Source organism: Bos taurus, chromosome 21 (genome assembly GCF_002263795.3).
Source record: "Bos taurus isolate L1 Dominette 01449 registration number 42190680 breed Hereford chromosome 21, ARS-UCD2.0, whole genome shotgun sequence".
Lineage (NCBI taxonomy): Eukaryota > Metazoa > Chordata > Mammalia > Artiodactyla > Bovidae > Bos > Bos taurus.
In genome coordinates this window covers 41,750,254-41,767,001 of record NC_037348.1, presented here as the reverse complement: position 1 = coordinate 41,767,001, position 16,748 = coordinate 41,750,254, and the positions used below count along the sequence as shown (strand labels likewise).

The window sequence follows — 16,748 nt, the reverse complement described above, 5'->3', positions numbered from 1 at the left end:
AGTTTGAAGTTAGTTTAGATTAGGTTTGTAAAAGATGGTGTGGAGAGAAGTGGACAGACTTAGGATATATTTTAGAGAGAAAATTATTGGGGTTTAACTAATGGATTGGATGTGTAACGTGAGCAAAATTAAGGGGGAGAACTAAGGATGATTGTCAGGTTTCTGGCTTTCTGTTTGGTTGTGACATTTGCAAAGCAGTGATTGGGGATGGAGGGATATTTGTTTTGAATATGTTTATTTTAATATGCCGGAGAAAGCAATGGCACCCCACTCCAGTTTATTTTAATATGCCAGAGAAAGCAATGGCACCCCACTCCAGTACTCTTGCCTGGAAAATCCATGGACAGAGGAGCCAGGTAGGCTGCAGTCCATGGGGTCGCTAAGAGTTGGACATGACTGAGCGACTTCACTTTCACTTTTCTCTTTCATGCATTGGAGAAGGAAATGGCAGCCCACTCCAGTATTCTTGCCTGGAGAATCCCAGGGACGGCAGAGCCTGGTGGGCTGCCGTCCATGGGGTCACACAGAGTCCGACATGACTGAAGTGACTTAGCATAGCATAGCATTAGCATTTTAATATGCCTGTGATAATTCTAAATGGAGATCGTGATTTAGTTGGTCTGGAGTAGAGATAATATTTTGGGAGTATGTAGATGAGATTTATAGCTATGGTGTATGAACAAAGGGAATAGATGAGATCAACTAGATAAGAGAAGGGAGTTTAGAACTGAGGCTAGAATGGAAAACCAAGGGAGTCACTAAGCCAAGAGAAAATTGAAGACAAGGTGTGAAATAACTCATTGAATTTTCTTGATTATGTAAATTTTTTTCTTCATATCTGTTAACATGGATTCACACCAAAGAAAAGTTGTGTTTGTGGTTATAGCCCAGGAAAAAGGAAAGAAACGTGAAGGTCTTGTTCATAAGAACACAGTCAAGTGCTTCTTATCAACACAGGGTTACTTTGGAAATGATAGAAAGAAATGGATACTAACCAACAAGTAAAAAGATGGTTTTAAGGCCTTATAAATGTTTATATCATGATAACTGTCTTAAAGCAGGCTATCAAGCAGAATGTTAAAAAAAACAACACTTGTTATAATTTGTTTTAGTTGCAATATGAACTTTCAAGTAATATAGCTATAGTTCTTTCAACTATTCTGTACTTTTCAGAATTCATTAATTACTCTTTACATGTTTTCTCTACTTCTTTTGCTCAGTTTATAGTTAATTTGTATTGTTGGGGTTTTTGTAAATTGCTTTGGTTTCTGAATTGAAAAACTAGTGAATATGCCTAAAATACTTTCTCATGGTTGAAAAACTAACTCAGGAGCTAGGAAAACAAATTTTTTTTTTCTTGTCCAACAGCCAGAAGTTTACAATAGATATTTTATACCACACCTTTGAAAAGTTCCCAAAGCAGGTTTTCATTATACCTGAAATAAAGTAAGCTTTTACTTATGCAGAATACTTTTATTTTTCTCTTAGAAATAAAATTAATCACAGTTAAAGGCTGAGAATCTGTTTAGAACTTTCTGGTTTTTGTTTTTTAATTATCCCTTTAAATTGTTCAAGAACACAAGCAGGGAACATAGTTTATTCCCCCAATAAGATACCACATTTCCCCATGAAATATAGATAATTATACCGAACATTTCTCTTAAATTTTGTTTTTTGATGACTAGTTTTTTGTACTAGTCAAATTTTGTTTTGACTAATACAAATTCTGTACTAGTCAAATTTTGTTTTTTGATGACTAGTTTTTTGTACTAGTCAAATTTTGTTTTGACTAATACAAATTTTGTACTAGTCAAATTTTGTTTTTTGATGACTAGTTTTTTGTACCATTCATAAGATAGATGAACAATTTTCTTATTCTTAATATAAAGCATATGGTAGATCCATTCTTGCCATTTAATGTGACGACTGTCAACTTCAAAATTTTTTATTCTTTTTTCAAAAACTACTGTTTTCTCGGGGAGGGGGGGAAACTACTTTTTAATAAGACTGTGTTGTTTCTCAGTAGTATTAACGCTTTTACAATCTTATCTCTTCAGTATATTCATACTACATATGCCAGTGCAGAGAGCAGTAAAAATGCTTCAAGATTTCAATATGCTAGTCATTCCAATCTTCCCTGAGAACTACTGGACTATCTTCCATAATCTAATCTTATCCTCCTCCTCAGAAAAATTACAAGTAACTAAATTGGGAAAGGAATATGTCAAGGCTGTATATTGTCACCTCGCTTATTTAACTTATATGCAGAGTATGTCATGAGAAATGCAGGGCTGGATATGGATCACAGGCTGGAATCAAGATTGCTGGGAGGAATATCAACAACCTCAGATATGCAGATGATACCACTTCAGTGACAGAAAGTGAAGAGAAACTAAAGAGCCTCTTGATGAAGCTGAAAGAGGAGAGTGAAAAAACTGGCTTAAAAATAAACATTCAAAAAACTAAGATCATGGCATCCAGTTCTATCACTTCATGCCAAATAGATGGGGAAAATGTGGAAACGGTCAGATTTCATTTTCTTGGGCTCCAAAATCCGTGTGGATGGTGACTGCAGTTATGAAATGAAAAGACGCTTGCTCTTTGGAAGAAAAGCTATGACAGACCTAGACAGTGTATTAGAAAGCAGAGGCATCACTTTGCCAACAAAAGTCCATATAGTCAAAACTATGGTTTTTCCACTAGTCGTGTACGGATGTGAGAGTTGGACTATAAAGATGGTAACAACAACCCTATATGCAGGACAGCAAAAGAGACTCAGATGTAAAGAATAGACTTTTGGACTCTGTGGGAGAAGGTGAGGGTGGGATGATTTGAGAGAATAGCATTGAAACATGTACATTACCATATGTGAAATAGATGACCAGTCCAAATTCAACGCATGAAATAGGGCACTCATGCACTGGGACAACCCAGAGGGATGGGATCGGGGAGGGGTGGAAGGGGGTTCGGGATAGGGGGACACATGTACACTCGTGGCTGATTCATGTTGATGTATGGCAAAAACCACCACGGTATTGTAAAGTAATTGGCCTCCGATTAAAATAATTAATTAAAAAACAAAGATGGCTGAGCGCTGAAGAAATGATGCTTTCGAACTGTGGTGCTGGAGAAGACTCTTCAGAGTCCCTTGGACAGCAAGATCAAACCAGTCAATCCTAAAGGAAATCAGCCCTGAATATTCATTGGAAGGACTGATGCCGAAGCTCCAATACTTTGGCCACCTGATGCAAAGAGCTGATTCATTGGAAAAGATCCTGATGCTGCGAAAGATTGAGGGCGAGAGGAGAAGGGTGAGACAGAGGATGAGATGGTTGGATGGCATCAGCGACTCAGTGGACATGAATTTGAGCAAGCTCCGTGAGAAAATGGAGGACAGGAAGCCTGGCATGCTGCAGTTCATGGCATCACAAAGAGTTGGACATGACTTGGCGACTGAACAACAGCAACAAAACGATGTGACCTAGGTTGCCAATGATGCTGGCTAGTAAAACCCACTTGTGTTTAATCACTGAATGCAAGAGGTCTTTATCTTTGATAATATTCCTGCTGCTGGACCCCTAAAGTGAACATCATCCAAGCAGATTAGAAAGGGCAAAGTTACTTTGACTTTCATACAGATATTTTTTTAAAACTACTAAAGATATGTGCAGACTAAAATTTGGATGAAAAACAATTCAGCCGAAATGTTGAGAATACAGTAAGCTGTCTGTATCCACACTGTTTAATTTATGAACTTGAATATCCTGAGATTTTGGTATCTACAGGGGGCCCTGACATCTTTCCTTTTTGAATATGGAGGAATGACTATAGTGCCTTTGGTGGTATCTGTAGATCATTTAAAGTTCAGTTTATGCAGCTAGGTTAAAGTGTTTGATGGCATATAACTACGATCTTTACTAAATGTAATTTATGTGGTTTTTTTTATCATTTAGGTGTTGATAAAATGTTGATTTAAAAATGTAAAATGTGCTTTTGATAAAGCTGTCTTATGCAGGTTTATATAGCACACATTAGCTATTCATAGGAGGGAAGGGGAGCTAATGTTAATTAGTTTAATATGGTGCCAAGGTACTGAGCTAAGTGTTTAATGTGTATAATGTTATCAGATCTTCATAACATCCATATAAAGTAGATATTGTTTATAGATATCATCTTTGGTTTACAAATGAGGAAATAGGACCAGAAAGGTTACACAGCTGTTGTTCTGGGTCTTACCCTGGTCTGTTAAACCCCAAATCAGCATTTGTTGCCATGAAACATAAATTGAACAATTCCCGTAAAACATGAATTGAACAACGTTCCTGGCATTCTGGAACTCTTAATGTAAATAAGGAAATAAAATGATACATTAAACAGTGTGGGTACAGTTTTTATGAGGCTTTAGGAACCTGAAAGTACCACTTAACTATTTGGAGAGGTTAGGGAAGGTTTTAGAGAGTTGATGTTGGAGCTGAGTATTGAATAGGAATGTTTTTTGAACATGGTTTCAAGTTAATGCTGCTACTTTAAACTGTTTACAACCTGATATTTTCAGCAATGATGAAATTAGCATGTGAGTGTTATTATGGCAACAAAAGCAATATGAGAAATCTTACCTAATATACATGTGGAACGGAGTATTGAATATAATGTATTATGTGATAGTTTTTCTTATCTGTTACATTGGTGACTTTCGGATGTTAAGAATTTAGTAATCCTGGGTGTAATATGATTTCTTTCACTACAGATGCCCTCCTCGCACTTTCTTACCAGCCCTCTGCAAAATATTTCTTGATGAAAGTGCTCCAGACAATGTGTTGGAGGTAACAGCCCGTGCCATAACATACTACCTGGATGTATCTGCAGAATGCACCCGAAGGATTGTTGGGGTAGATGGAGCTATAAAAGCACTTTGCAATCGTTTGGTTGTGGTTGAACTTAACAACAGAACAAGCAGAGACTTAGCTGAACAGTGTGTAAAGGTAAGTCTCAATTATTTATTGGTACATTTGAAGATCTCTCAGAGAGTGAAAAGTACACTTTGCAAAAAAGAAAAAAAAAATGAAATTCTTTTCATTATCAGCTTTTACTGAGAGTGGTTGAAAACAGTGGAAGTCATAGTCCTTGTGGTACCAAAAGAGATCCCATATGCCTTGGGGAAAGAAATCTTTAAAGAAGAATTGTAGGTCACTGATAGTGCTTTTCTGTGTTGCCTCAGTGCTGTTTGGTTTCTGGTAGCCTCTAACCCGTTGATACAGGTTATTTCTGATCTTATCCAAAATGACTTTATATGCATATGTTAATGACCGGGACAACTAACAGTAATCTACTAGGCATCATTCTAAACACTTTGCATGTATTAACTCATTTAACTTCATGACAACTCTGTATGAGGTAGGTGCTGCTAATATTATCACTTATATTTGTAGGTGAAAAAAATACAAGCATAGTGAGATGAAGTAACTTGCTTGGGGTGATATAGGTAGTTCGTGGCAGAGAGCCAAGATTCAATGATGAGTAATTTGAAGATTTAGGAAGTCTGATTCCAGGGCCTGTGAATTTAATTATTTTGCTATACTCCTGTTAGAGTTAGCTGTTTCATTTTATTCTTGGTGGGACTAATTATTAACTTTATGTGACTCTAAAAGCATCAGTACTGGTAAGTAGTTTATTGGAGCTGCTTAGTGAACATATTTAGACTTTATGTGATTCACTTTTTTTTTTAAATTCCTAAATATTTTCATTCCTTTTTATGATTCTTGGTGCTCTCAGTTCAGTTCAGTCGCTCAGTTGTATCCGACTCTGCGACCCCATGAATTGCAGCACGCCAAACCTCCCTGTCCATCACCAACTCCCAGAGTTTACCCAAACTCATGTCCATTGAGTCGGTGATGCCATCCAGCCATCTCATCCTCTGTCGTCCTCTTCTCCTCCTGCCCCCAGTCCCTCCCAGCATCAGGGTCTTTTCCAGTGAGTCAACTCTTCACATCAGGTGGCCAAAGTATTGGAGTTTCAGCTTCAGCATCAGCCCTTCCAGTGAACACCCAGGACTGATCTCCTTTAGGATGGACTGGTTGGATCTCCTTACAGTCCAAGGGGCTCTCAAGAGTCTTCTCCAACACCACAGTTCAAAAGCATCAATTCTTCAGTGCTCAGCTTTCTTTACAGTCTAACTTTCACAAACATACATGACCACTGGAAAAACCACAGCTTGGACTAGACAGACCTTTGTTGGCAAAGTAATGTCTCTGCTTTTTAATATGCTATCACTAGTTTAGCAATTTTCAAACTTTTTGCCTCAGGATCCCTTTATAAGTCTTAAAGTATTAAGGACCTGCAAAGAGCTTTTGTTTATGTAGGTTCTGCTTGTTTCTATTTACCATCTTAGATATTAAAACAGACTTTAGAAACATTTATTCATTTATCATAAAATAACAAGCTCAGTATGTGTTAACATACATTACATTTTTAATGAAAATATACCCCGAAGAAAGAGAAATTTAGTGAGAAAAGTAGCATTGTTAAGCATTTTTGTGAGTCTCGTTTGAAATTTGTGACTTAATAGAAGACAGCCAGATCCTAATATCTGCTTCTGCATTCAGCCTTTTGCTATATCTCAATTCATATCACTTTTAGAAAACTCTACCTTACACTCCTAAAGGAATAAGAAAGAAAAAGACAATTACTGTTATAGTCGTATGAAAAAAACAGGGATCCCTGAAAATGTCTTCCCCATGCTTTGAGAGTTGTTTTTATAGGTTTTAATATCTTGACTTTCTTCTCTGTGTATATCGATGTATTTCTGTCTGTGTCTGGCCTCAGAGGAAGAGGTATCCATTTTTCTGTTCAGAGTTTTTTTCCCCTCTTGCTCACATCACTTCAGTTTTCTTCCAGAACTAGGACTTTAATCCATTGCATATATTCACTGAGCTATATTTTCAAACTTTTTCTTATCTGCTAATACCCTGCTCTCCCTTTCTCTTTTTCCTTTGCAGATTATTAATTCATTCTTCACTTCTTCAGTGGTAGTACTTCCTAAGGTTCTGTTTTTACCTTCTTAAAGCTATATATTTAAGCTTTAAGATGAGATTTGTCTACCTGCCTAGACAGTCTCATCTATGAGCATCAGTACCATTCATATATAAATATATGCCCTTTACATCTTTATCTCTAGAAGTGACTTCTCTCTCAAGTTCTAGACTCCATATTCAAAGGCCTGTTGGACATATTCACCTGTTGCCTGAATTCATTGTCTTTCATTACAGATAAACTCCTCTCTTGATAAGTGGCATCAACTTGTGCTCAGTCACTTTAGACAGTAACCTGTACTTTATCTTTTATTTGCTTTTCTCCACTCCACACATCTAATTAATAATCAAGTGCTTTTCTAGTTTATTTTCTTCTATTTGTTCCTGCCGTTATTGCCTTGGTTAAGCCCTCATCCTTTCAGGAATATTAATGCTTGAGTTTTTGCGTTTGCCTCTACACTCTTCTTAAACCCTGTTTTCCCCAGTTATTAACTGGGAATCCAATCATATTATTTTTCCTGCTTGAAACATTTTTCTTGCTTACAGAATAAAGTCTAAATTTCTGGTATGCCTGTAAGAACTATGGACCCTAGTTCTAGTTATATGAACGTATTAAATATCATATAATTTAGAAAATAAAAGTGGCTTTTATTTATTTGTGTTTAAATATTTATTTATTTGGCTGCTCTGGGTCTTTTAGCTGTGGGATCCTTACTTGCAGCCTGCAAAACACTGTCGTTGCAGCATGTGGTATCTAGTTCTCTGACAAGGGAACCTGGTGTCCCCTGCATGGGAGTGTGAAGTTTTAGCCACTGGTCACAGAGAAGTTCCAAAAAGTGATTTTTTTTTTTAATGTATTTTTAATTTCTTTTTATAGTGAAGCAAGTAAGGTGTTTATTAGGAGGAAGAAGAGTACAGTGCTTGTGGATAGACACATGGGTGGGCTCAGAGAAACTTGCCCCCAAAGTGATTTATAATGTCTTAATATTCGTAGAGTATGTGTGAAGATAATGAATAGTTGGCATTTATTGATTTGTTTTTTTAATGTCTAGGACTTTTATAGACTTTTGCTAAATTACTTGTAGTTCTTAGCTTGCCATACAGGTTTCACCACCTAAACCTATGCTGTCTAATATGGTAGCTATATGTGACTGTTGAACACTTCAGATGTGGCTGCCCCAAATTAAAATATACATGGGTTTTTGAAGACTAAATGCACAAAAGATACCAATGATTTTTATATTGATTACATGTTGAAATAATGACACTTTGGACATATTGTGTTAAATAAAATATATTAAAATTAATGTATTCTGTTTTGCTTCACTTTTTTTTTTTAATGAAAGGTTAAGTGTGTACAATAGGCTCCAAGACTTCATTCTAGCTATTGATAGCAGCATTGTATGGCAGGGAATCTGGATGTTTAAATAAGAATGGAATTAAAAATCACCATTGCCTCAGGCACAAGGGACAGCTTTCTGCCCAATTTCTTAATTCCACCTGTGGCCAGGGGGCCTACTCCCTGAGTTTCTTCAGTTCTAATTTCTGTTTCAACTTGAATGCCGTATCTTCCCAGTCCATCTTGTTGGTCACCTTCTTGGGCTATTTCAGGGACTACTTCTTGGCATCTTCACAGCCAGATATAGCTCCTGCCCCTCACACCCACCCTTTCTCAGACCCTGCCCTTACTTTTTAAATGACTTCTAATATATTTGGAGGGTGTATCATGTTCTGTCAGTCTTGAAAATGAAAATTGAACTTACTGTATTCTTCTGTTTATTTTATTTTACTGTAGGTTTTAGAACTAATATGCACTCGTGAATCAGGAGCAGTCTTCGAGGCTGGTGGTTTGAATTGTGTGCTTACCTTCATTCGTGATAGTGGACACCTGGTTCATAAAGACACCTTGCACTCTGCCATGGCTGTGGTGTCAAGACTCTGTGGCAAAATGGAACCTCAAGATTCTTCTTTAGAAATTTGTGTAGAATCTCTGTCTAGTTTATTAAAACATGAAGATCATCAGGTAATTAAATAGCTTCTGTGTACTTTATTTTCAAAAAGTGATTTTATAGTGTCCTCTGGTTATAACTATGATATAAAGTTGACTCTTGAACAACCCGGGGGTTAGAGGTGCTGACCCTCTGCACAGTTGGAAATGTGCACATAACTTTATAGTCTGCCATCCCTATCTGGGGTTCCAGAACTATGGATTCAGCCAACTATGGATTGTATAGTTCTGTAGTATGAATTTAGTGGGGAAAAATATCCACATATAAGTGGGCCCATGCAGTTCAAACTCATGTTGTTTCAGGGTCAACCTTAGTGTAATTGGAACTTTTTGTTTGATGAGGTAGAGATAATTTCTCTTTATCTCATTTTATATTTCTATATGGTAATCTTTTTGTTTCTTTGGCAGTGAGACATTTTAAATTATAAAAGTGGCATGGGTTTATTCTTAAGATTTAAACATTTTAGAAATATATGATTTCTAAAGCTACACTTAATACCCAGTGAAATTTGTTGGCTCAGCACAATTTTGCTTACTTAAAAGGGTAGTTTTCATTCAAGTAAAATAACAGTTTTTAAAATTTTAAATGTGTAAATTTTTGTTAAATTATCATCTTTAGAAAATAAAACTTGACTTCTAGTACCTTTTTACCATTTCGATGTTAATTATTTTCAGTTAATTAATTTCAGTTAATTATTTTCAGCTATTCATCAATTATCTTGGCCTAGTTATACATAATAATGGTAAAGATTTATTGAGCTTTTTACTGTTCCTCTAGTTTCTTTACATGTATCATCTCTTTTGAGCTTAGACAATGAATTATAGGTACTGTTACTATTCCCACTTTGCAGATAAGTGAATTGAGGAACAGTTAAGTAATATTCTCAGGTTATACAGTTACCAGAATGAGGAGCCAGGATTCAAATCTAGATGGGTGGTATCCTTTGCTGCAATTGCCTTTCTTAATAGTTCACTATTGAAATACACAGTACTAGTCCTTTTTAAGTGAATTTTATTTACATGTATATTCTTTACATCATTAGGTTTCAGATGGAGCTCTGCGATGTTTTGCATCACTAGCTGACCGATTTACCCGTCGTGGTGTTGACCCAGCTCCATTAGCCAAGCATGGATTAACTGAGGAGCTATTATCTAGAATGGCTGCTGCTGGTGGTACTATATCAGGGCCTTCATCAGCTTGCAAACCCAGTCGCAGCACCACAGGAGCACCTTCCACAGCTGCAGATTCCAAATTGAGTAACCAGGTGTCAACAATTGTAAGTCTGCTCTCAACACTTTGCAGAGGCTCTCCAGTAGTAACGCACGTAAGAGTGGTTTTTTTCCTTCTTTAATCTTTTCAAATAAGTGTCTTTATATAATGAGAATAGATTAAAACTTTCTTCTCTCCCATTCTCTTTTTAGGATCTCCTGAGGTCAGAGCTTCCAGATTCAATTGAAAGTGCATTGCAGGGTGATGAAAGATGTGTGCTTGATACCATGCGTTTGGTTGACCTTCTCTTGGTGCTATTATTCGAAGGACGAAAGGCTTTGCCAAAATCTAGTGCTGGATCCACAGGCAGAATCCCAGGACTTCGGAGACTGGATAGTTCTGGGGAGCGCTCACATCGGCAGCTTATAGACTGTATTCGAAGTAAAGATACTGATGCACTTATAGATGCAATCGACACAGGAGGTTGGAAAATATTTTTTAAAACATAAGAAAACTGAGATAAGGAATTATGTTTAATTTCTAGGCTTTTTTTTTTTTAATTTTTAAATATTTTTAGCAGTTGTGTCAGAAAACAGAATGGCCAATGTCTTCCATATCTCCTCTCCCTGTGTATATAAATTAGTCTGGTGCATGGTAAGATCTGAATAAATGGTTTTTGAATGAGTAAATGAAATTAACCTGTTTTATTGCCAGAAGGAAGTCATACCAAGTCTAAGGTTAAGCACAGATTGAATTGAGGGCTGTTGTTTTCTTAGGATTAATGGAAACTGATACAATTGAATTTTCATAATACACACTTTTGTATATTATGTATAATATACATATAATATACATTTTTTTAGACTGCCTCATGAGCTGATCAGCAAATATAAGCTGGTGAAGGATACTTCTGTGGGACTTCCTTGACAGACTAGTGGCTAAGACCCTGTGCTCCCATTGCAGGGGGCACTGATTCGATCCCTGGGGTAGAGAACTAAGATCCTGGATGTTGCACAGCATGAAAGTCAAAAGGGAAAGTATTAATCACTCAGTCGTGTCTGACTCTTTGTGACCCCATGGACTGTAGCATCTGTCCATGGAATTCTCCAGGCAAGAATACTGGAGTGGATTGCCATTCCCTTCTCCAGGGGATCTTCCTGACCCAGGGATCGAACCTGGGTCTCCCACATTGCAGGCAGATTCTTTATGAGCCATCAGCACGGGGAAAACAAATAAACAGAGAGATGTTATAATAAAAAGAAAAGATCTTCTGGGTCATCAGACTTTTGTTTTGAGTATAGATGTGGTTTAGCTTCTTTTCCTCAGTTACAGTATGAGGCAACTAATACTCTCTAGTTTTATTGTATATTTAGTTATTTTATTTCTTATGTTTATTTTTAAGCCTTTAGCCTTGTGAATCCCCAGTGATTTAAAAATTTTGGAATACTTTTTCTTAGCAGAATTTGCTGATTATTTATTAGTGTATAGTTGACCTAAATGTTTAAATTTGGCTGTCTATTTAGTGATTGTTAATAACAGTTAATAATAATCTTTAAATGGTTCCCACTTTAGAAAAGTTCATTATTATTTTGTTGCCTTTAAAAAAGATTTATTTTTTTCCTTTAAACTTTCAGCCTTTGAAGTAAATTTTATGGATGATGTAGGTCAAACTCTATTAAACTGGGCTTCTGCATTTGGAACTCAGGAAATGGTAAGCTAATAAATAAAAGTTAATGTTTTAAATCAAAGACAAATGTTAATAAGGCAACTTTATGAGTCTCCATTATTTTACAGGTAGAATTTCTTTGTGAAAGAGGTGCTGATGTTAATAGAGGTCAAAGGTCATCATCATTACATTATGCTGCATGTTTTGGAAGACCTCAAGTAGCAAAGGTAAAATCCAAGTTTTTAAATTATTAATTTAATATTTAATATTTACATTGTTCTAAAATTAGAATAATATAAAAACTTTTATTTGGAGAAGCCATATTTACATACTATCTTCATTGCCTCCGTTTAAATCTTTTCATTGGTTTTTTTAATACAGGTACAAGCAAGAATATATATGCTTTTTTTTAATACAAAATGTAACATATATACTGATCTATACTTTGCTTTTTTCATTTAAAAATACAATTGTTAGTATTTAATTATTGTTTAATGATACACCAGCTTCCCTGGTGACTCAGATGGTAAAGAATCCTCCTGCCGGGCAGGAGACCCAGGTTCTATCCCTGGGTTGGGAAGATCCCTGGAGAAGGGAATGGCTTCCCACTCTAGTATTTTTGCCTGGAGAAGCCTACGGACAAGGAGTCTGGTGGGCTACTGTACATGAGGTCGCAAAGAGTCGGACACAACTGAGTGACTAAGTGCATATGCGATACACATTGAGATCTCTCCCTATTAGTATATAGAGATCTTTGTTACATCTGTATACTTAACCTGTGCAAATGTATTCAACCAGTCAGCTATTGCTGAAAACTTGTTTTTTCCCCCCAGTTTCTTTCTCCTGGTAATGAATAGTTTTATACATGTTTCTGTTACTTCTGTTTATCAATATAGCAGATATTCTGTTTGCAGAAGAATCATAATATCTTTGATTCTTACACTAGCAAAGGACTTTTGTTGTTGTTCAGTTGCTCAGTTTTGTTTGACTCTGCGACCACATGGACTGCAGCACAGCAGGCTTCCCTGTTCTTCACCATCTCCCAGAGTTTGCTCAAGTCTGTTTTTTACATTTGTTCCTTTATTTTTTAGATTCTTTACATAAGTGAGATCATACAGTATTTATTTTTCTCTGTCCAACTTATTTCACTTAGCATAATACCCTCAAGGTCCATGCATGTTATCACAAATGGCAAGATTTAATTCTCTTTTATGACTGAGTAATATTTCATTGTATATGTATATACACCATGGATCTCAGTTCCTGAACCAGGTATCAAACCTGTGCCCCCTGCAATGGAAGTGCAGAGTCTTAACCGTTGGACCACCAGGGAAGTCCCTTCTAGCATTATCATTGTGATTAGGAGAAAAAAATACGTGAAAAGCACTTAGTAGAGTAGTTGGCACATTGTATGTAGACACTTAAATGGTAGCTGCTATTATTGTCATGTTTATGTTGTTAAAATTTTTTTGTTAATAACTTAGCCTTCTAGGTGATCTCTTCAAGCTCAACATCTGTTGGCTTGAATTGGTTAATTTTTAGAGGGAATGATATTTCCAAGGGTAGTAAAAAATTTTATTGAGCATTTTTTTTTTTTTAACCCATGCTGGTTTTCAGTTATAGGTATCTGAGAGGGAGAAAGAGCCAAATGAATTGCATCTAATCTTAACCTATTTTGATTATATATTAGCCCATAATGAACTATAGCTGCCATTACTAATAATGATATAATAGGTACTCATTAACCACTTATTCTGTGCCAGCCAGGGTCTTAAGCATTTAACACGTTTTATCATTCTTCTGGAGAAGGAAATGGCAACCCACTCCAGTACTCTTTCCTGGAAAATTCCATGGATGCGGGAGCCTGGTAGGCTACAGTCCATGGGGTTATAAAGAGGTGGACACGACTGAACGACTTCACTTTCTTTCTTTCGATAGTTCCTTTTGGAGAAGGAAGTGTCAACCCACTCCAGTGTTCTTGCCTGTAGAATCCCATGGACAGTGGGGCCTGGTGGGCTTCAGTCTATGGAGTTGCAAAGAGTTGGACACGACTAAGCGACTAACACACACACACATCATTCTTCACAGGTTCTTCTGTTTTTTAATTGATTCCAAGATACTACCTCCCACCATACACATTTTAACATGTTTTAAATAGGAAAGTCTTAGAATTGGTGTTGGCCAGATAGAAGTTACAGCATAGTTATTATTACCTGTCCATGCAACAAAAATTGTGGAATGGATTTTAGTAACTTGGGTGAAAAATCCTGTCTGCTAGGGCACTCTCAGAAACTCTGTGTCACTAAACTCTTCATGGCACAGATGACAGCATTCTCTGTTGTACAGACTGAATGCTAGTACCTCTGTTAAAGAAATTGAGAGGAGAGGCTTGATGGAGAAGATGACAGATTCAGATGTGAACAAACTTAATTTGAGATGTTAATAAATAACCAAGTGAAATTAATCTATACTTTTTTCAAGATATAAATAAACAACTTTAGAGTTGTGTGCAAAGGCAGAGATTTGAATTGATAACCTGCTTAAGTGATTCTGTAAATCTGCATTAAGAAGGATGTGGATGCAGTTGAAGGTTGCAGAACTGTACATTGAAGAAATAAGGTGTTGCAAGATATAAATAAACAACTTTAGAGTTGTGAGCAAAGGCAGAGGTTTGAATTGATAACCTGCTTAAGTGATTCTGTAAATCTGCATTATGAAGGATGTGGATGCAGTTGAAGGTTGCAGAACTGTACATTGAAGAAATAAGGTGTTGATCACTAACATCCATATTAAATGCTTTTCTTTTCTAGACTCTGTTACGGCATGGTGCAAATCCAGATCTGAGAGATGAAGATGGGAAAACTCCATTAGATAAAGCTCGGGAGAGGGGCCATAGTGAAGTAGTAGCTATTCTTCAGTCTCCAGGTGAGTAGTAGTATCTTTCCTTTTATGCATCTGCTATTACTTTTCAGCTTCACTTCCATAAAAGTAGCTTTTTGTAGACAAATGTACTACCTAATATAAGGAAATAATTTCCTTGAAGTCAAGTGATTTTATACGCACACTCTTATATTTGATAAACCTGTAACAGTGTACTGTTCTATGTTCTTTGAGACTGTGGCTGCATGATTCCAAAAAGACCAAATCACAAGTTTAAGGGTGTGGGAATGTCATAAAGAATAGTTGGTTATTGTGTAGACAAAATACTTTGACCAAATTTTTAAGTTTTCACAAAGTAGATGAATGCAGAGTCTCTGAAATATTTTTGGAATTTTTCATGGGGTCACAAAGAGTCGAACACGGCTGAGTGACTGAACTGAACTGAGAGTATCCAAAATTATCTCCTTAAGTTGTGATTCAACTCATTGGAGGTACTAATGTTCTTTAGTATTTTTATGAACATCTTTGATAGATGCTATGCTAAGCTATGCTAAGTCACTTCAGTCGTGTCCGACTGTGTGCGACCCCATAGACGGCAGCCCACCAGGCTCCCCCGTCCCTGGGATTCTCCAGGCAAGAACACTGGAGTGGGTTGCCATTTGCTTCTCCAATGCATGAAAGTGAAAGTGAAGTCGCTCAGTCGTGTCTGACTCTTCGCGACCCCATGGACTGCAGCCTACCGGGCTCCTCCGTCCATGGGATTTTCCAGGCAAGAATACTGGAGTGGGGTGCCATTGCCTTCTCCACTTTGATAGATACAGTATGCTAATTTGATTGTTGTTAATTAGGATAGCTATCATTGAGTACATTTTAATATGTTTTTCCCTGAAAAATTTTCCAAAAAATGTATTTTATTGAACAATATTTGTCTATAGGTGATTGGATGTGTCCAGTTAATAAAGGGGATGATAAGAAAAAGAAAGATACAAATAAAGATGAAGAAGAATGTAATGAGCCGAAAGGAGATCCAGAAATGGCACCTATATACTTGAAAAGGTTACTGCCAGTGTTTGCACAAACATTTCAACAGACTATGCTGCCTTCAATAAGGTAGTTATTCATACTATTTGTATTTACTATTTATGTAGCTTTATCTATCTCCCTTTTCCAGAAGAATGTGATATTATTTTAATATTGAAAAGGTATGGTAAGAATAAAAATTAGATTGGAGAATTAAATCTTTCCTTCTGATGATCTGACTTAAGAGAAGTAGTTTAGAAAGTCAAGAAAACTAACCTAACACAGTTTTTGTAACTCTCTGAATATCAACTCTAGAGAAAAATTTTAAGTACAGCTAACATTTATTGAGCTTTAGGAGGCCTTTTTGATAGAGTCAGTGTAAGCCGGCCACTAGAGGAGTTACCCAGAGAATTAGGACTTGGCCCTCTTTACCCTTGCAAGCTAATAAGGAAGACATGAGTGATAATATAGAGTGGTAAGTGGTAGATTAAACATATATTCCCTGGGAAATAAACGATTTAATAACTAATTGGCTGGGCAAATTGGAGATTTTATGCAGAAATGAGATTTCAGTTGGGGTTTAAAGGATACTTGGAAGTTTTCTAGGGAGATAGATTTAGAAGGGTCAGTGAACAAGAATATGTACAAAGGCATGAAGTTATGGGTCATTTCATCCTGACATGGGTCCTGGTGGCTCTCCCTCTATGGTGTTTTTAAAGTCTGCCATGTTTGTCCATCTGTTGCTAATACTCTGGTCCAAAGTACCATCGTCTGTAGTTTGGCTGCTATACTTGCCTTTTACCTAGTCTTTCTCCTCTTTTTCTGTCTTGTCCTTCTACAGTCTGTTCCTACATATTAGACTGAATTCATTTTTAAATCATGTCACATCACCTGATTTAAACCCTCCAGTAGCTTCTTCTTCTTTTAGTCACTAAG

The 16,748-nt window shown here is 36.6% G+C and overlaps 1 protein-coding gene across 9 annotated transcripts in view; it reads left to right on the top strand.

Annotated features, from left to right (window-relative positions):
- Positions 1–16,748, top strand: part of HECTD1 (HECT domain E3 ubiquitin protein ligase 1) — a 77,811-nt gene that overhangs the window by 11,570 nt on the left and 49,493 nt on the right. For all 9 annotated transcript variants that reach the window (XM_024982056.2, XM_005222075.5, XM_059879428.1 and 6 more), the window contains exons 3-10: positions 4,748–4,982; positions 8,824–9,051; positions 10,080–10,361; positions 10,459–10,729; positions 11,881–11,957; positions 12,041–12,139; positions 14,723–14,837; positions 15,728–15,902. In XM_024982056.2, coding sequence (XP_024837824.1) covers positions 4,748–4,982; positions 8,824–9,051; positions 10,080–10,361; positions 10,459–10,729; positions 11,881–11,957; positions 12,041–12,139; positions 14,723–14,837; positions 15,728–15,902 — 1,482 coding nt within the window. The remainder of the gene's footprint in view (positions 1–4,747; positions 4,983–8,823; positions 9,052–10,079; positions 10,362–10,458; positions 10,730–11,880; positions 11,958–12,040; positions 12,140–14,722; positions 14,838–15,727; positions 15,903–16,748) is intronic.